This window comes from Nymphalis io, chromosome 7 (genome assembly GCF_905147045.1).
Source record: "Nymphalis io chromosome 7, ilAglIoxx1.1, whole genome shotgun sequence".
NCBI classification, from domain to species: Eukaryota; Metazoa; Arthropoda; class Insecta; order Lepidoptera; family Nymphalidae; genus Nymphalis; species Nymphalis io.
In genome coordinates this window covers 7,607,780-7,629,737 of record NC_065894.1, presented here as the reverse complement: position 1 = coordinate 7,629,737, position 21,958 = coordinate 7,607,780, and the positions used below count along the sequence as shown (strand labels likewise).

General features: G+C 34.0%; 1 protein-coding gene across 9 annotated transcripts in view; it reads left to right on the top strand.

Moving 5' to 3' along the window:
- The window catches only part of LOC126769338 (apoptosis-stimulating of p53 protein 1), a 256,568-nt gene that overhangs the window by 233,160 nt on the left and 1,450 nt on the right, over positions 1 to 21,958 (top strand). For 7 of the 9 annotated variants that reach the window (XM_050488027.1, XM_050488024.1, XM_050488025.1 and 4 more), the window contains 6 exons: positions 1,496 to 1,668; positions 17,787 to 17,968; positions 19,410 to 19,569; positions 19,683 to 20,528; positions 20,682 to 21,050; positions 21,233 to 21,889. In XM_050488027.1, the coding sequence (XP_050343984.1) occupies positions 1,496 to 1,668; positions 17,787 to 17,968; positions 19,410 to 19,569; positions 19,683 to 20,528; positions 20,682 to 21,050; positions 21,233 to 21,889 (2,387 nt within the window). The remainder of the gene's footprint in view (positions 1 to 1,495; positions 1,669 to 17,786; positions 17,969 to 19,409; positions 19,570 to 19,682; positions 20,529 to 20,681; positions 21,051 to 21,232; positions 21,890 to 21,958) is intronic. The other 2 variants (XM_050488023.1, XM_050488026.1) reach the window with 2 other exon arrangements.

Below are 21,958 nucleotides of genomic sequence, written 5' to 3'. Positions count from 1 at the left end.
AATTATTTAATATGATTAAACGCAATCTTAAATAAAGTGTCTATAATTACACTGACCCACTCACCCTTCCAGCTGAATAAAAAGCAAATCTGTACAGAAAAACCTATAAAATCCATAGTATGAACACAGTTTTCGAATGTATTTCTATATAGATTTATTACGCATAAATAGTAATTCTTAGAAAAGTAATTTATAAATACAAGGAAATATTTTGTTCGAATAGAATAGAAAACGAGTTGGAATTAAATTGAGTAATTTAGAGATCGAACTTGCTTGATTGATCAAAGGTACAGAAATATCTTTCTATTCGTTAAAAGATATATATTTATTAATCCGATTAAATGTTCTAAAAAATTTTCTATAAATTTTCCATTTCTAAATTATAATCATTTCGTTTATATAAATAAAGAACATTTTAAATATTTAATTAAGTAAAGAACTTTTTTAATCTTACGTGTAAATCGTTTACAATTCCGAATAAAGTATTGTCAATAAAATCCTTGTAATAAGGGTGAATGCAATCGCATATAACGATCCTTATCAATTGCAAAGCGGTGTTTCCATTCTGTCTTATGGCTCTACCGCATCATATAACTAATAAAACAGCTATGTTATTTATTGTTCTGACATACAAATAGAGATTTCAATAGAATAGAGATGTAGTAATACAAAAAACTCCACGTAGAAGCAAGCATTTTTATAGATATTATATCGGCCTTAATTGTAGATGAAAAGCCTGGTTATAAGGCTATGGTTCTAGTGACGAAGTCTCATACAGATAAAGCCCTCTTTATTGTCTCTAGTAAATGAAAGGTTGGAGATATTTCCCTTGGAGCATTTAAATTTTGTCGCAGCTGGCTGTTTTTACAGTGAAATAGCATTTTTTGCATAAAATTACTTTTAAAGCTGAAATTACATTTAATTAAAAATAGCGAGACTTATTTCCCGTGTTTCAAATAGATTCGTCATAGAACGTGATTTTATTGCAAGAATATTTTAGCAAAAACATAGACAGTCAATCTTAAATAAATAATAAAACATTCATTACAAATAGATAAAAATCCTAAACAAAATATTTATTACATTTTTTTTATTAACTAACTAATAAGTTACATATTTCAAATACATTATATATGGCAAAAAAACTTTATATAATTTAAATTTTAATACAATAAAATCTGCTGTAGGGTTACACATCAGTGAACCTGAATTCAGCGCAGCATTTGACGCATTTTTTATGTATTTATATCACACTAGCAAAACGGCGTAGGAAGTTGATATGCCGCAGCGCCTACCGGCGTACAAGTATATGCTACAGAAACAACATCTCCATGAATAAAAACATAATATTTTATTAGTGGTCGGTCAAATGTGTTCATTTTTATTAATTTCAAATAGATATAACATTCATTCTATATATGTCTGTAATTTTTAACTTAGACTATTACTTTTAATGTTAGCATGAAATTTATTCGAAATATATTCTTTTTTCTAGCTAGTGACCTCGAGTCAATACGAGCGTTATTCAATGAAAAAGAAAAAGAACTGTCAGTGGCTGTTGCGAAGGTTGAAGAATTGACGAGGCAATTAGAGGAATTAAGGCGAGGCAGAGTACAGCCTGCGCCAGCTTCGGCTCATGAGTTGGATAAATTAAGGCGAGAATTAATGGTAAGTCTTAACATACCTTTTAATTCCTGAAGTCAGCCGTTAGCATTTTGAAAGCCTCTCTATTTTTATTGGCCCGACCTGGGAATTAAACTCAGGACCTCCGGGTTAATTCCCAGGTATTGTGGCCTTGCATCAAGCCACTAGTCCAACGTGGCAGTCAAAAAGCTTAATACATCTATTATCAGTCATTTATATTAAACAAAAACAACATTAGCTTCAAGTTAAATTAATTAATATCTAAGATACATCTCATGTCAGATAAGAATATCAAAATATCATATACACACACAACATACCTTAAATAATAATAACTTGAAGTTCAATTTATTACTATCTGTCATTTAAAAAGGAAACTGTTTCTATAATTAATTATTCTGCAAGAAAATGTCAAAAGTAAAGAAATATGAAGTACAATGATAATCGATTGTAGATTTTCTGTATTGATACTTTCCATCCTGTCGTACGGAGAACATATTGTACATTTTTTATCGGCCACCAATATTAAGGCACTGACTTTAAGATAAAAGTATTAAGGTTTGAGATAAAAGAGGTAATTCATCCTTAAACATTAATAAAAATAATAGTCAAATCGCAATTAAAATAACATATATATGTATTTATAAACGTAAAACATTAAAACTGTACGGTATAAAATTATACAATTTATTTCGAATTGACGACTATTTAGTTAATAGGATGAGCTTATACGTGATGAAAATTAAATACATTAATAATATAATATAATAATAATAATATATCCTGGGATATTTTTTTTTTCACACACGGCCATCTGATCCCAAATTAAGCTTGTACAGAGCTTGTGCTATGGAAACCAGTCAACTGATATACTACATATACTAATTTTCTTTTGTAAATACATACTTATATAGATAATTACACCCAGACTCAGGACAAACAGACATGTTCATGCACACAAATTTCTGTCCTGGGTGGGAATCGAACCCACAACCTTCGGCGTGAAAAGGCAAGTATCTACCAACTACGCCAACCGGCTCGTCAAATTAAATCTTTACAAATATTATAAATGCGAAAGTGACTTTGCCTTTCGTGACGCTTTCAAGGCTAAACCACTGAACCGATTTTAATAAAATTTAGTATGAAGCTAGCTTGAATACCAAGGACTGACATATAGCTACTTTTTTGACCTTTTTTGACCCGCACCTCTCTCCCTAACACGCTGGTGAAGCCGCGATTAATATATACATATTAAATTACCTCATAATTATGTTTATTATTATTTTTATCTCAATTATAGTTTAGAGGTTAAATTATTACTAACAATTGGCGCTATTTATATGATGGAAATAATCTTTCATGATATTATAATATTAATAAAGTAAAATGTGATATATTTACAATTGTCTAATGATTATAATTATAATATTGCGTACCACTGCATTATTAATCTCTTTCATGACGTATTTACTTAGCAGATATTCTAGAATATTTAATGCAATTTTAGTAAAAACACGTCAATTAATAGTAGACAAATCCATCTTAATTATATATGATTAACGTGTTGATAATTAAAATATCATAAAACCAGCAATGTCAACACAATCTAAAATATATTTACATAAATTTTTCAATGTTATAAAACTACGTTAATATGATTTTCTTTATATATTAATACATAATATCATAATCAGGATTGAACCTGCGAATTTTATTTCGTTTGATTTGATAATATTAACCTAGAGCTATTGAGAAATGTGAGTAGTTATATAAAAAGGGAATGAACATGACTGTAGAGAACGCATAACTGTCAGCAACTCTTGCATTGAGAACGACGCCAACTAGGTTGCGGGCATTCACTCTTGATAATAGGGGCTGTTATAAAATATCACATATACTTTTAATTCGTTTTATTTTTAAATAAAAAAAAATAAACTTAATATCATATTTCTATATTAAAATCATCTTGTAGTCTCTTCAAAATAAGGCAAATATGGGCAGTATATGGATATACATTACCATAGATTTTAAAATATATTACTAATAAAACACTTTAGACATTAAAAAACTAGCTATGTATATCTGTAATCGCTATCAATTCGCACTGGGTTAGTCGCCAAATAGGTTGCGGGCATTAGGTCGTGATCACACATTCTTGATAGTATTGAATCTACGCCACTCAGATTTAGTGATTTGTCAAGTTTCAAAACATCATTTTGTTGTATATACAATTTATCCAATAGAATGAAACTCATCATTCCGTTTTATCGATAAGCTATAGCTTTATTTTGTGCATATAGCAATGTAAATAGATGCATTTTATATAATTTTATTTTTATAATTTATCAGAGGCAAAAAATTATCTAAGTGTTGGCATGACATTATTGGCACCTTTTAAACGTATCACGTCTGCGATTCTCACGCTAGTTAGCAGAGCATTATAGAATAGATCTCTATTTGAAAATCTAATTTGAACGATATTAAATCCAAAGATTTATTCGAAGATAATCGCGAAAAAATAAATCTATATTTAAATGTTATGGAACAAAATTAATAATATTTTAAAATTATGAATCAATCGATTTATACGTTTTATTGGAAAAAAGCCAATGCAACAAACAATGGACATACCGGTGCTGGACATAAATAATATTGACACATCGTCAACATTCTTGGTAGATTCTTAGAAAATTTTATTTATTATCTAAATATCTATTCACGTTTAAGTTTCGAAGCTCGAATGAGTTGTTCAATGAACTTCATAACTAATTTCATGTATCGTAACTTAATTAGTTCACTATATCAAAGTTAATAAGGCGAAGTTAAACCATTTGTGAGATTTCGAATCTCTTTCCTCGATGGATCTTTAGATTGATCTCAGAACTTGTTTCGCTTGTGTATCCAGTGCAATGTTTGGTCTGTTTGATTCAGATTCTAATTTGACAATTTAGTTATAGCTTCAGCGTCGCGCGTGTTGCTTCATCGTACTCTAACTGACCTTAGACTTTTGACGTGGGCGAATAAACAAAGTGTTTGAAGTGATGTGTTTATTTATTACTTAAATAATTTTAAATAGTTAAACGTAGTTTATTTATATATACAGTGTGTGGATTTCAGTTCTTGTCATTACATTTTGTCTATTTGATCTCGTAAGTAAAATTCTTTATTATAGTAAACATTTACAATCATTTTATGATGTAAATGAACATTTATAAATAATAATAATTTAAATATTTATGCTATATGGATCGTCGGTTGTTTTTATTTTAAAATAATCTATTCTTATGCGTTTTAAATATACTTATTATGTAATTTACTAAAAACCGGTAAAAAAACGTAGAATCTCTACTTAATTTGGTTACGTGTATGTTACGTGATTTTGGTTTTAATGATAATACAAGATATATAAACTGAGAGGAGTATTTTACATTAAACATTAATTACAGGCACAAGGGACATAAAATCTTAGTTCTCAAGGTTGGTGGCGCTTTAGCTATGTAAGCGATGGTTGACATTTCTTACAATGCTAATGTCTAAGGGCGTCGGTGACCACTTAAAAGGCCCATATGCTCGTCCGCCTTCCATAAAAAAACAAGTTCAAATTCTATAAAAAAACAACAACTTTTCAACTAGGGATTATTAGGAGATATTTTATAATAAGTATCAAAGTAAACATAATGAAAAGTTATATACTTCTGGTTTTCGCCCTTCGCTTATGTGTTGACCAGGGCAGATGTTAGATGTATAAAAGTAGCCTATGACTTTCTTCGGGATTGATCTTGCTCCATACCAATTTTAATCAAAATCGGTTCAGTGGTTTAGCCAGTCAGACAGAGTTAATTTTACATTTATAATAATAGTATAAGTATGCTTAAGAACATTAAGAGTTAAATTAAAAAAAAAATCGCTTTAACAAATATCTGCCACCAATGACGCCGTAATACCATTAACGTTTTACCGGTGGCAGAGCTTTGTGCATTCCGGTCCGGGTGGGTACCACGCACTCATCAGATATTCTGCTGCTAAACAGCAATACTTAGTATTGTTGCGTTCTGGTTTTAAGGATGTGTGAGCCAGTATAACAACAGGCACAAGAGCACATTGGCGGTATGAGGAATGGTTATTATTTCTTACATAGCCAATGTCTATGGGCGGTGGCGACCACTTTACCATCAGATGGCCCATTTGCCCGTTCTATAACATAAATAAAAAAAATTGCATTTCATAATTCTCCGACTCTTTTAAATAAAAAAACAACAACTACAATGACAACATTTATAAAATTATTATTATTTGAAGTTTACTTATCTCTTGCAAATCTTTTTCTAATATTCATAAAGAACTAATGACCGGCTTGCATTTCAATAATATATGATGATACCAGAAATCTTCAAAAGTGTCAGCAACAAATGTACAAATATTCGTCTCAATTGAACAATATAAGAAGATAAATAAAGAAAAAAATATTCGTATATACTTATAAATAAAGATTTTAGAAAAAAAGACAATGATTTTTGCAAACAATACCTCTTGTATAATTTCCTTAAAACATTACACAGATTAAATTAAGTACGTACATCTAAAAACGTAGTTTACATTTTCGAGCTTAGGATACTTAAGTAATTTTGACTTTGATTTATATTATACTTAAGATAAATTAAAAAAGTATTTTACGAATAAAACTTTCATCTAATTACTAAATTATAAGCGTTAGTTAATAAACTTTTTTATTGCTGACTTAATAAGCACTCACTTGATGCGATTACTTCATAATGGAATTATACTAATATTGTTTGAATTTCATTATCTGAGAATCTAATAAATAATATTTTATTTATACGAAAGTATAAATAAAACTACTATATTATTACTAACAAAACTACTATTCCAATCGAAGAAGTAGAGATAAACAAACCTAAGCTATGTCATGCATTTCTTGATTAATACATTTTTATTCATAATACATTATTCCACTTAACTACGAATATCTACTTTAATTTTATTTTCAATTCAAATCGTAGACATTCGAAAAATCTATAATAATGAATACCATACATGAGTTATTCAAGATTCCTCCGACCAATGATATCATGTCAAATAAATCTGTTGTTTATAATAATAATAATAAATAACTTTATTCACCAAAAAAAACAAAGACAAAAAAATTAAGGTACATAACCATAAAAGAGTTAACAATATCATAATTTGGTGAAAAGGTCGTAGTCTCAGCTAGGCTGCTTTTCAGTCTACGCCTTGTACATATGCTGCCAACACAACCGCTACATTCAGTGCAGTAAAAGGTAAAAGGAGATAAGGTTTATTTGCCTTTTAAAGTGGTTAATGATATATAATAACCGTAACCGTAACAGCCTGTGAATGTCCCACTGCTGGGCCTCCTCCCTCTTTTTTGAGAAGGTTTGGAGCCTAGGTAGTAGGTTTGGACCTTCTACCTACACCTACAAGTACGGGTTGGTGGAATACACACTATATAGTAACGGATATACTTATATATAAACCAATATTATAATAGAATCAGTATTGAATCAAACGATCTCTGCGCCTCTATTTCCTGTTTCTTCTTTAAAAAATTTCATAACAATATAATATATTCTCACAATATCTCTAGAATTTCTAGTCCGAAATAAATAATGAACTGGAATTTTATTTTTAATACAGAAAACCTATATAATAATTAGTCCAGAGGGTGGATCTACCAGTTATCTGTCCGATAGCTGGTTGGAATCACTACGGGTACGACCCCGGACTGCTCTAGCTACTAGTGTCACATTCCTGTATCTTCCGTGATCACAGTATCCTCACCCCTCTCCTTGATACGTTGTTTCCCAAAATTATCCTAGCGTCACGCCAAAGAAGAAGGAAAACTAATATTAAACCCGGAGCGGTGCCTCCGTTTAGGCGTAAGCCAGTCACCTGCGGCCAAACCAGCACCGCACGTATTGACTCGTCATTCCTGCGGATCCTGCTGGGGAGGAGGAGAGGGTGGCATGGGTACTGGGCAAGCCCGTGTTGCCATAAAGTCGCCTGGCCCAGGCGTAGCGGCATCCACGGAGAGGACACTTCGCTCACCTGTCTTGCAGGTGGAAAACAACACGGAGAGTGGCAGTCACCGGTTATAAGTCAGCACGAATAGGCGTAAGTGCGGACGCCAGGGGCCACTCTTGACAGTAGGAGGATCCATCGTAGATCCATTGATCAGTTACCGCCTGCTTTAAGTCGGGCAGCCCCCGATCAATAAGATACTGATCCGACTCAGCGTTAACTTGTTCCGCCTGGGTGAACGGAACACAAGCCTTACAGCTAGACGTTGACGCTGTGACATTAACCACCTGCTCAAAGAAACAAAAATCTCAAAACCCACAACAACGCTGCTTACATGCGCTTTGCGACATGGAATGTCCGAACGATGAGGACAGGCTTCCCGAACACCTACGGAAGCTCCGATTGCGCCCAAAAACTGCGCAAAACTTACAGTATCGACGTGGAGCTTAAAAGGCTCAATATCGATATCGTAGCCTTACAAGAGACCAGAACTGAAGACGAAGGGTCTTTGCGTGAAGCTAACTACACTTTTTACTGGAAGGGCAAGAGTTCCTTGGAAACACGAGAGCATGGTGTAGGTTTCGCGGTTCGAAACCATCTCATCAACGCCATAGAGACACCTGTAGGCGTTTCCGAGCGGATTATGGTCTTGCGTCTAAACACAAAAAGCGGCTTTGTCACGCTAATTTCCGCTTACGCACCGACGCTTAGTTCAAAACCTGAGACCAAGGATCAATTCTACGGCCAGTTCGATGAGACAGTGCGCAGGGTGAATCCAACTGACAGACTGCATATTTTGGGTGACTTTAATGCCCGCGTCGGTCAGGGTACATCAGCCTGGCCTGAATGCCTCGGTGCACACGGCATAGGCAAGCTTAACGACAACGGACAACGACTGTTGGAGTTTTGCTCAAGGCACCAGCTGTGTGTTACCAACACCTTTTTTAAAGGCAAAATGATGCAGAAAGTCTCGTGGATGCACCCTCGATCTAAACACTGGCACCAATTAGACCTTGCTCTTACAAGAAGGAGGGATCAACGGGAAACGCTCCACACGCGGGCGTTTCACAGTGCCGATTGCGACACCGATCACAGCCTCGTCGCTACTAAAGTCCGACTTGTCCCTAGAAGAGTCCATTCTTCCAAGCCACTCGGTCGAAAAAAGATAAATCTTTTCAAGACTCGTGACATGGAAGTAGTGGAGTCATTTGGGGAACTCGTCCGCGAAGAAGTTGCAACTTGGGATAGTACGGCATCAGCGCGAGTCGAATGGGAAAAAGTCAAGTCTCTTCTCACTGACACTGCAGGCAAGATTTTTGGCTATCAAAAGGCAAAATCTTACGACTGGTTTCAAGAAAACGAGAAGCACTTACTTCCCTTGATTGACTCGAAACGCCAAGCCGCTTTAAATTTTCGCCTTAACCCTTGCGATGCGACGCGTAAAGATCTCACGAAGGCAAAAGCCTCACTCCAGCGTAGCACGCGCTTCTTTGTAAATGCGTATTGGACAGAGCTCTGCCAAAGCATCCAAGCGTGCGCAAACGCGGGGGATATTGGCGGGGTGTATGCGGGCATCAAAAGAGCTCTTGGACCTACTCCAAAAAAGACGGCACCTCTCAAGGAAACCGACGGTTCTGTTATAACAGACAGCACCCGTCAGATGGCAAGATGGGTAGAATACTACAAGGGGCTCTACTCGTGCCCAGTGGATATTCAGCCAGAAGCAATGGAGCTTGTCCCGAATCTGGCAACTTGGCACGAGACGTTGCACCCACAGTAGAGGAACTTTATCTGACCGTCAAGAAGCTCAAATGCGGAAAGAGCCCCGGAAAAGACGATGTTGTCACCGAAGTCGTCAAGCTTGAGTGCCTCTTGCCCATCCTTCATAACCACCTGGCTAAGTGCTGGGAAGAAAACTACGTCCCTCAGGATATGCGAGATGCTAACATCGTCACTCTTTATAAAGGCAAAGGCGATCGTGGCGACTGCAACTGTTACCGCGGAATATCTCTTCTTAGCATCGTCGGTAAAGCCTTTGCCAGGGCCATTTTAGGCAAACTACAAAGGCTCGCCGACCGCGTATACCCTGAGGCACAATGTGGTTTTAGATCCCAACGGTCAACTGTCGACATGATATTTTCACTCAGACAGCTACAAGAAAAGTGTAGGGAGCAACATACCCCCCTAGTCATTGCATTTGTAGACCTAAATAAGGCTTTTGACTCCGTGAGCAGAGAGGGGTTGTACTCGGTTCTTGTCAGAATTGGATGCCCCCCAAAACTCCTAAGGATAGTGCAATCGTTCCACGAAGGTATGGAAGTTACCGTCCTGCACAATGGCAACGCATCCACGCCATTCGACGTACGCCGTGGTGTTCGTCAAGTTTGTGCACTGGCCCCCACCTTGTTCGGAATATTCTTCTCAGTGCTTCTGAAGGTTGCTTTTGTAGATGAACAGCAAGGCGTCCACTTACACACGCGAACCGATGGTAGGCTGTACAACATCTCAATGCTCAAGTCCAAACGCTACAGGGAGGACCTATTTGTAGATAGTCTCCTCTTCGCTGACGACGCTGCCTTCGTTGCTCATGACCAAGCTCAACTCCAGAGTCTAATGGACAAATTTGCCAGAGCGTGCGACCTCTTTTCAATGTCCATAAACTGCAAGAAGACCGTTATTTTAGCGCAAGGATGTTTAGAGCAACCAGTCATCTTGCTTAACGGCGCACCTTTACAGGTGGTTAACAAATTTAGCTACCTTGGGTCGCATTTGTCGAGCAATCTCTCGCTTGATGCAGAGATCGACTTCCGCATCGGCAAAGCAGCCTCTACGTTCGGGAGGCTCTGTTCAAGGGCTTGGGATAACAGACACCTTACGGTAAAAACGAAAATGCTTGTTTACCAATCATGTATCCTAAGCACACTCTTGTATGGAGCAGAAACGTGGACAACGTACGCAAAACAAGAACGCCGACTAAACACATTTCACTTGCGCTGTCTTCGGAGCATTCTGGGCATCACATGGCAGGATCGCGTGACAAACGAGTCTGTTCTAGGCGAGGCACAGCTGCCTAGCATCATGGCCATTCTCAAAAAAAAACGGTTACGGTGGCTGGGACACGTGCATCGAATGGAGCAGACCCGTCTTCCAAGGCAAATACTACTGGGAGAGGTTGTGGATGCAAAGAGGTCTGTTGGGCGGCCTATGCTCCGTTACAAAGATTGCGCTAAGCGTGATATGGTTACGTTTAACATCCCTAGCAATCGATGGGAGGAACTGGCAGAGGACCGTGCCAAGTTGCGACGCCTTATTCACGAATGTCAATCAAAGCATGACAATGACTGGTTTAAACTACTAAAAGAAAAACGCACTAGGCGTCATGAGCGGGCTTCAAACCCCCGCCCATCTGGGGGCGCATACACTTGTCGGAAGTGCGGCCGGAGGATCCTCTCTCGCATTGGTCTATTCAGTCATGAACGCAAGTGCCTTCGCGATGCCGCTTAAATCATCTGTCAAAGATGCAGAGGCCTATATATATAATAATGTTTTCTTATCACTAATGTGATTCCTAATAGATATACAACATATCTAAATTGTAGTTTTAAACTGTATAAAGTATATAACAAACTAAAAGTTATGTTCAAAAAATATTTTGATATAATACAACTATTTTGTAGAAACTGATATGATATTTATTAATACTTTACAAGAATGTAGATTTATGACTCAATATAATATTTGTATAGAATACATAATACGTATATATATATAACAAGTCAATATCCTGACTTGCAACATAGCCATCTAATTTCGCCGTTGTCTAAATTTACGGTACCAATCTAAAGGAATACCTTCGAGATGAAATTTGTCGAAAGAATTCCCATATTGACAGGCTTCGATAAAAAATGTCCCGACTCTATTTTAGATTTACTCTCAGAAAAATTGCTTTATAAGTACGTTTAAACGTGACTCTTTTGGAATTTTTAAAAGGAACATTATATATTTATAACATTTAAGACGCGAGATGGCCGATGGGATAGAACAATAGGGCCAATGAGTTTTCATGAGCTTTATTTGTCGAACATCGAGAGGAAACATGTATGTTAGATAAAAATCAGACACTAATCCACCAACCCGCATTGAAGCAGCGTGACGGAATAACCTACAAATCTTTTCCTTAAATAAGAGGTATTTATTGGCCCAAATATTAATTAATTACTTACTTAGACTGTACCGTTTAATTTTGGTGTTAATTGTTGTTAAAAATATCTTTATGTAAGTTTGAATAAGATGTTATTATATTGTCAATCTCTGAAATTATTTCATTTACCCGTTTTTATGAGATATATAACCGGGTTGCGTCGTATTTTACATCAAAACGTTACATGTTCTCCATTTATAAAATAATGTATTCTAGGATAACAATCGCTTGTTTCAAGATCTAATATAAATAATGATACAGTTTGCTTTTATTTTTCTTATATAACAACGCTTAAGTTTTTGTTCGTATCAATATAAGTATTTATTTAGATTTAAATTATTTATACTTGTAAATGAACTCCCACAAATATAAGTACACTAATTACGTTAGTAATTCCATAACCAAAATAAAATTATTTTTGTTTTAATTAAAATTAATAACAAAAGCAATCAAAACCTAATTCACACTGTACTATTCAGCTTTAAATTAATTATTATTATAATTATTTAACGTCAGCTCAAACATAATTGCTATTACGTAGTTTCCAAAGCCTCATTAATACATATAGATTTTGCAAGCGATGTAATCAGAAATGAGAATTCAATATGGTCACAACTAATATGATTGTAAACCTCATTCATTCATCGAAGTATTAATTCATCGTTCATACATTGAAGTATTAAAACTAATAAACGAGGAGGCGTTTTTTTATAACACCTTACTGAAAAAACTACTAAGCCAATATACCTAAAACTTTTACGTTTTCAACGTTTCGGATGTGTTAGTATACAGTAATAACTGCGCTTCGCAGTTTCATCCGCTTTAAATTTAGTCTATTGACATAACAAGCGTGAATTTCAAATTCTTATTTAAAAGAATAATATGTGAGTATATTTTTTATTCGGGACGGTAATTGACTGTCGCTATTTTTTTAATTATTATTTCTATTATACGAGATTCTCATTAAAATTTCAATGTGTTAATTTTTTTTATTTTTTCCCATACATCAATTTCCTAATAATAATATTAAATGGTAATTTCTTATACAAGGATTTTGCAAGTATAAACACTATAAACCTTATTGTCTTTTATATTATACTTTCGAATATTGTATTTTAAACCTTTGCCCCTTATCAATATCTAATGATTTTCGATGTGCATGTGTTTTTATATCCCAAATAACCGTTTTATCATGTGAAGCCCTATGAAAACCTAATTCCGACTCCAACTCATGAAATTTCATTTCATTCACACACACTAAATGCTACCAGAATGCCAGCTTACTGGCGTATCGATTCTGGATTATCCGATTACTTGATCGCTCCGTTAGAAAATAAAAAGTATTGAATCAAAATTATTTTGCGTCTAGCTATACCAGCAGGTTCATCCGTTCTAAATTGTATTTTATAGGTATTTCATACACGTGTTAGATTTATGGATATTTATATTTGCTGCTTTTCTCGTAAAAGTCGAACGTAAATGTTATAGCTACAAACTTACTCAATAGTATATACTATGTAACCCAAAAATATTTCTCAAAATCGGACTGATAGCTTTTTATTAGCGCCTTCAAACATATTATCTTTCCAGGTTTATATTATATTATAGTAGTATATAATAATAATGTTTTCCAGACCGATTTCGGCAACGGCGGCCGATTTCAAGAGAGATTAGCCAACTGCGCAGGAAATATTATAGTGCAGAAATGTGTGCGCTAACACAGAAGCACTCTTTATTCCCTAACTCTCATAATTCGGTGGGACGGCAATCCGACACGACCGGAAAGAGTTTAAAGTTTGAAGAGGGCTTTCCGAGGCACGGGAGTGTACACACTTCCAACTTCCAGACTCCGTGCTGCTACTGAGAATTTTCTAACAGAAAAACCCAATACCTTTTTTATTTGCCCAACCTGGAAATTGAATCCAGGACCTCCGGGTGTGCGGCTTTACATCTAGCCACTAGAGCAACGAGTCACAGTAGTTATATACTACTATTTAATATGATTGGGAACACAATAGCTAGACTGTGAAACAGCTTACTGTAGGCTATGCTGTCATGATCGTTTGTAATTGCATTATATTAACGCACCGTCATTTATTCGAAACAATATGCACAATTGGCTGAACCTTATTGAAGATTATGTCGATAATATTCAGGTGTAATAAATAGTATTAGTACGTAGAGAAAAAAATCTGTATCATTTAATACGTATGCATTAACTTGCCGATTTAAAAAAAAAACAATAGTATAATCTCTTAAAATCAGATCAGGCAAGAATTAACCTAGATATTTTCATTGTTACTTAAACTTTACATCAAACAATAAAAAATATTTTCGTATTTTATATGAAGGAATTGTTAGTTTGAGAAGTGCATGAACAGTACCGTTCAGAACGCCTGTCAAAATACCTAGTGTAATTTTGTGATTATAATTTGGATTTATAATAATAATATATGATTACCGATGCGACGCCTTCAAACGCTGCAGATAATAACTCGATAGTTGCCTTTGCCTGGTTTTATTAAAAAAAAAAATTGAAAGTTTTTGAAAATGAATAATCATATATCTAATAACTATTGTACTCAATTTCTGATCATATATCATTCTGAGAACATTGATAATTTCTCAATGCTAAAAGCAGCTAATTTTCATCACAAGTTTGTCGTCTACTGTTGGTAACATAAGAAGAAACTATTTAACTAAAAAAATATTCAGTGTTTTTATTATTATATTTATTGATTACAATTATATGACCTATAAAATTGTAGAGATACTCTTCGCTCAAGTTTGGAATTCAGGTTCAAAATACATACATATGTATATTTTGTTAGATGCTTTTTTACAAATTTTGCATTAAATATTTTCTCTTGTGCTATTATTGTTCTATTGTAAAGCTACACACTATAAAGAGATGTCAATAGATAAAATTTTATTATTTTGTTTTTGAATAGTTATTGTACGTAAAACATTGTTTCAAAATCAATCCATATTCCACATTTGGATTAATTGTTATTATTCAATTAAATATGAAACTCTATCCGTTAATGAGTTTAAGCCGATAACCTTTTTGTGACAAATTAGTTTCATGGCCGTAATCCAGAGATTTATTTCGCTTCCGAATTATTTTAATGTCGCAACTGTTTTTTGTACATCGCAATATTGTGATGCAAGGTATAGATGAATATCTGTTTTCATGACGTGATTTATATAAAATTTGCTTAGTAGAGGGATACAGTTTTATGGCTGACCCCATGTAAACGAAAGCCCTTTACGATAACCGTTTTAGTAACGCCTAACAAAATATATGAAAGGGTTGCTTCTACCCACTAGGTTAAAATTTAAAAAACAAAATAACGGCCGTGTACTCAATTTCTTTGTATACTTTCATTTTGAAAAACGGATCGTAAATTTATATTGAACAAGTTTTTCAATTTATGACAAGTATTTCTTAACCGATGAAAAAAATGGAATTGGTCTCTACTTTGAGTAGAAAATTCGTTGACATGGAAAAAACCATTCAGATGGAATTGATTCAATCCCAGAATGTATTGGTGGTCACATAAATTGGCGGTATAATAATGGGTTTCCGATTAAATTGTACTAGTTTTATTTTATTGTGTATTTATTTCCGGATTTCAGTTATTTGCAATTTTGTTCTTCTCATTTGTTTTTATTGACACTTGTGTATTTGCATTAGTAAATATTACTCCCTTTTCTGCTACGGCTGGCTTAAATATTTTAATTAGTCTGTGTTAATATCCCCTTTAATTCGGGACTGATCTGAAGACTTAGTTAGAATGAAAACCCTTTTTTCCGAATGAATAACTATTTATTATCAATCATCACATATTTTCAACCTCTTGAATAAATTGAAATCATATCGCAGATAATAGATGTCGATAAAGTCACATCTACATTGGCATCGCTTTATGCTAGATCAATTTGTGAATGGAAGTCAAACGCTATATTCGCTCGCAATATCCTCCCGAAAATAGCGATAGAAAGCTCATTTTTTATAATCTGTTTTCAAACAGACTTGGTTGTTCAGAATTATTTATTCAGGCTGTTCATAGAAATCTCAGTCATATTTATTTATGGAAAATTTGTTTGTTGTATTAAAATGTTTCTGAATACGTATAAGCGTTTTTACCTATCACCAGTATGATGATTGTGTAATAATTCATGTTTACCATAGTTTTGCTGAGATGGCCCAAATAATACTTAGATTTTAACTGAAATTTGCGTGTGTATAGTCCGATCTAGTAGCAATGAGTTTTCGTGTAAATAAAATATGTGTTGAATACGTGTTTGGCGATGAAAAAAACAACTTGATATGGTAACCTGCGGATCCACGTATATCATGTAGTGTTAAATTCGAATACATAAAAATACGTACCAATCACATTTTATCAACTCCCGCTAGAGTAGCGTCGCAGAGAATACATAAAGTTATATAGAATTAGAATTAGGTTTAAACTTTATCTTTAAAAGGAAAAAATAAACATGCCTAGCAGTGGGACATTCACTTGACAGTGATTTTTTTTGAATAAATGTCTTAATTAATGTTGTACAACAATATATGTTGTGTAATATTGTGAAAATAACTATTACGAATATTCCGAAATATTAAAAACCATTTGTAACACAGAATCGACATACGAGTAGTATACAGTGGAAAAGTTGTTTCAATTAGAACCAAATGTTCCGCGTTTACAAACAAAATATCAATTGGAACAAATGATATCGTCCAACCCATGTTTAATATGAGAAAACGATCGTAATGTTTTTATTGTTATTACGTAATCATTATGAGTATAATACAATATCATATGAGTAAAATACAATATTGTTGTGAATATATGTGTCAAATGTGTCTAGTAAAGTAAATAGACAAGTAATGTGCGTGATTTGTTGTTGTCTATTTATTTATTTAAAATGGATAACAGGTTTTATTTATATCTATAATGAAGTGGTAGAAACCGTGTGTCTGTACATTGAACATATTTATCAAAATATCAACACCACGAGCACAAGCTAGTTATCAAATAAATAAATAAATCTGCCTCGTTGGCCTAGTGGCTAGTTTATGAGGTTGCAGATACCGAGGTCACGGATTAATCTCCTCTTCTAACCTTTTAGTAAGTTAATCTTTCTAGTGTCTACTGGCGTGTTGTGCGTGCTTTTCGCGTATCTTTCTATCATTTGATAGTTTAATGTTTTTATGCCTGGACGCATTAGCACAATCATTTTATAACAATTTCCTTAAAATTGTTATAAAATGCTTAAAGCGGAATTAATTTAAAGCGATTATACTCTTAATTCATAATGCCACAAGATTAATTATATGACATATAAACTCAAAAACAATTAAATATATATGTTTAAAGACAAAACATACACATCGACATATTGTCTCATGAAGTTACAATCGTTTATATTTTACTACTCCAAGCAAGTTAGGAGAGTGGTCATTGTTCTTTTACTTTTATTATAAAAAATAATATAATTATAATATTATAAAAAAGTATTCGTAAAAAAAAAGAAAAATATATGCAAATTGTAAACTTCTTTGCAATCTACTATCTATTCACTTCGCATTTTGTAACTTTTATTAGAAACAATTTTTAAACATATTTCGCTCCAAAATTCCTTTGTAAGGGTTTATTAAAAAACTTTGTGACTTATTTCTGTTATAAAATTCAAAGCGAATATCAAATAGGCTAGTCATATATTCCCAAAATAGATTATTGTCAATCGTACGATTTTATTATTAACTGTCAGATGTTGACAATAAAATTAATATTAAGGTTTTATTTTGAAATACTGTGGAATATTTGATTTTATTGTTTGATGGACGAAATATTTTTTTGTATAATTTTAGTACCGGAACAAACTTAATGAGCAGCAAAATGGTCGGCTATCAGCGCAACGAGCAGCGCTTGGTGCACGACAGGAAGAGATGCGCAGCATAGATCGACGGGTTTCAGAGCTACAAGCCAGATTACTTCGGAAGCGAGCACTCAATAGACAGCTAGCAGCCGCACATCGACAACCGCAACAAAGGTATTACTTCTGTAGTTATGAATTTTTATCAAATCTTCTTTAGATCTTGAAAGTCCTACGAGAAATTTTCATCACTATTTTTATGTTTCATTACCTAAGTTACACGACGAACTATTTGCAATTAAGATCTATTGAATATTAATTTGGCTCTTGCTTATTAATTTATTCGATAAAATCTAATTAATTGCGGTTTCGCATAATTTTAATATTTAACAAACGTGACCTATTCTATTACGCGTTAATATTTTGTTGGACGTTTAGTGAAACTCAAATTGCAGACCGTTATTCAACAAAACTGGTTCATGCTCTGTGGCTTACTGGTTCAAAATTTATACCTAATGACTGTTTAATGTTGCAAGGGTTATATTATTTAGTACTGCTACTGAGCAGTTATATACTGCTTCTGAACAGTAATATATTGGCGTGGTTGGTAGATACTTGCCTTTCACGCCGAAGGTTGTGGGTTCGATTCCCACCCAGGACAGACATTTGTGTGCATGAACATGTCTGTTTGTCCTGAGTCTGGGTGTAATTATCTATATAAGTATGTATTTACAAAAGAAAAGTAGTATATGTAGTATATCAGTTGTCTGGTTTCCATAGCACAAGCTTTGTACAAGCTTAATTTGGGATCAGATGGCCATGTGTGAAAAAATTGTCCCAGGATAATATAACTCATCGTATAAAGTGAAGATAAAAATGAGAAGGTTGTTGAATGGTTGCAATATCAATATTCATTTGTTTTTCTTATTTTTAATGTTCAAGAGATGGTTTAAAAATAAATTATTTAAGTATTTTATAATGACTGAAGTTACCAAAGGAAAATAAATTAATTAAGTTCCAGTTCTATCTCAAATGCTATGTCTCGAGAGCAACTCTGTTGTTTTGTTTGACTTATACTTTTATCTTAACAAAAGAAAGTTTGACATTATTACCCATTCGTCCATTCTTAATTATATTTGGGCATGTTTAGCTTAAATTACTAAACTTAACTGTTTAAAAATGTTTAAACGTTAACATAAAAAGAGGTTTAATATTACAGTCATAATTGTTCAGTTAAATTGAAAAAAAATTCTAATGTTCTAGATTGTTTCTTCTTGAAATATTAACGAAGTAAAAGGAATAAAAAAATTCTTATGAGACTATAAAAAAGTAGTTTTCGTTTCCTTAGTTTTTTTAAGAAAATACGTATTTAACATATTTTATGAATGATATGAATACATCGGATTAAAAGTTATTTTAAAATGAACTTTTTAAAGATAATTAAAGACGTTCCAATATTAAATAGATGTTTATATATATCAATAACAATAAAATCGTATGTAAGTCATGTAACTAATGACAACAATTAAATTAATGACCGTTTAATTTAAATAAATTAAAAAATATTTTATTCTTTCGTAAAAATCATTCGATATTATTAACATAATTATATTTACAGAACGAACAATCCCACGCCGATGCAACAGCTACCAAATTACCCAGCTGGTAACAACGCAGTTAGCCAACCAAAGAATCAACAGGCACGTGGCAACGTAGCAGCAGTGGAGCCTTACAACCACGTGCCACACGCCCAAAGCATCCACAACAATAATTTCCAAGTGAGTGTATAAAGTTCCCGATAAACATTTTAATCGTCAAACAAAATCTAAGAAAAAAGAAAGTTTCAGTTTGATAAGCTTCATTTTTATAAATTTCTGCATCTAATTTTCAGGCCATGAAACAAAATGTTATACAAAATAACGTGCCATTAAAACAACTGACTCAGAGCGACAATATACAAAGTCATTTAATACAACAGGAAGCTCATTTCTTGCAGCAGAAACAAATTATGAATCCTTTATATAACGGAAACTATCCTCATATGCCGACTGTTCCAGATAATCAATATCAAGGACAATATACTAACAAACATGATGGCAACGCTTTTAGTCACGTTCAGCAAGGTATAACAAACGCTTATGATCAGAAATCAATGTTTGATCATTTAAACAAATATTCCGAATATCCTAAGCAACCTCAATACAGTCCGAATAGTACAAGCAGTTCCAATAGTAATCAAACGAGTAAAGAACAGAAAATAAATGAACAGGAATTTCCACCAGAGTTCGCGGCAAGTAAATCCGATCCTAAATATCAAACATTGCCATATAACACAAAATTTCCGCAGAACACAAATGGAAAATTAAAACAAACTGATTTGAATGGGAAAGGAAACGAACAAGATTTAAAAAATCAAAACGCTTCAAACATCAACCATATGACGGTGCACTCAACGCCACTATCGGTTGTAAATAAAAGTTTGGCGACGCCTTTAAGTCAAAATGAAGCAACATATCAACAAGAACTTACATATCAATTGCAAAAATCGGATTCATCTGGTAGATGTAACCAGGAAGGAAAAGAAAATCATGCATATCCACAAAACACTAGGTTAAGTCAAAATAATGAGGGTTCAAGAAGCAATGGAGGGAAAAATCAACAGGGTAATGCCATTAAAGGCAGCTCGCCGAGCTTGCTTTCGAGTACAACCTCTGCCGGCAGTTCGATAGGATTTGGGGTAAGAAAATAGAAATTATAAATAAAAGTACATTCGTTTGAAAATCATATTTCATTTCACAATTGTATGTTTGTCTAAATCATATCCGCTTTCATCAAGTCATAGCTACATTCACCCACATTTGTAAATATCGCCATCAATCATTCATTACAGAAACCCGTATCGAGTGTAGCACCTACATCGGTTCAGGTATCGAGTGGCAAACCATCACCCATTTATCAGACATCCTCAACAAAGATCCAACCAGTTCAACCACAAACTGTCCAGACCCAAAGCATATCTGTATCTTCATCGAATCATGTAACTAGTAACATGGTAAATTCCCAACCCCAGATTGTTAGAAACACCGCATCAGGATTATCAGCTAGCACCCCGAGCTCGAACTTCAGTGGCCAGAATGCATCATCACAAAGCATATTGTTGTCTCCACCACAAAGTGCCAGTACTCCGTTATCAACACCAGATGTCAGTGGAAGTGACAAATCGCCTAAACCAGCATTACCACCAAAACCTACAATAAAGGTATAAAGTATTTTATGAATACATCAGTTTGTACACATTTCATGCTCTGTTTTTATATTAGTTTTAATACTATAATACCTTTTAGAAGTATACGCATTACTACAAACTACTATATAGTTCTAAACTTTCGTATCAATATTATTTTGAATGTTATATTTATATTAAATGATCATTTGTTTTAGACTCCACCGAGACAATCAGTTAACCACGATACAGGCTTCGGTCAGTCTACGGAGACAATTAATATGCCCACAATATCTATTCCTGACTCTTCAAATGAGAGCGAATTACAGCAAAATTTTAAAGAAAATAGTAACGGGAGTAATAACGAGATGATAATTAAAGCACGTCCTTTGACCATTAGGAAACCACCTCTTAGTGAACAACCGAAGCTTCGGAATATCAATAATGCTAAAAATGGTGTCAGCGTGAACATGAATCGGCGGATAGAAATGCCACCGGCGTTTTTATTCCCCGAAATGGATCATTTAACTCTTGATTCTGCAAATGAAATGCAAAATGGTCAGAAAGATAAATCGAAAATGAAAGATGAAGTAGACCGATCAATCAATAACAACATATCTTTAGGTTCTAATGAAAAGCAGGAGGATAGTAAAGATATCGTCGTTTCTGATATAACGGACCAAATAATTTCTGTAGATTTGAACGGTCAAGATTCACAACGATCTGAAAATATATTGAGACGGTCAAAGAAAGGCAATTTAAAACAAGGAGGAAAAGCTCCGCTGGCGAGGCGAGTGAGCTTCGATCCTCTCGCGTTGCTTTTAGATGCAAGCTTAGAAGGTGAATTGGAACTCGTGAAAAAGACAGCAACTCAGGTAAATATATGTGTTTAATACGGTAGTAAGATACCAAATAAATACGTGTACCTATTTAATATTTACTGT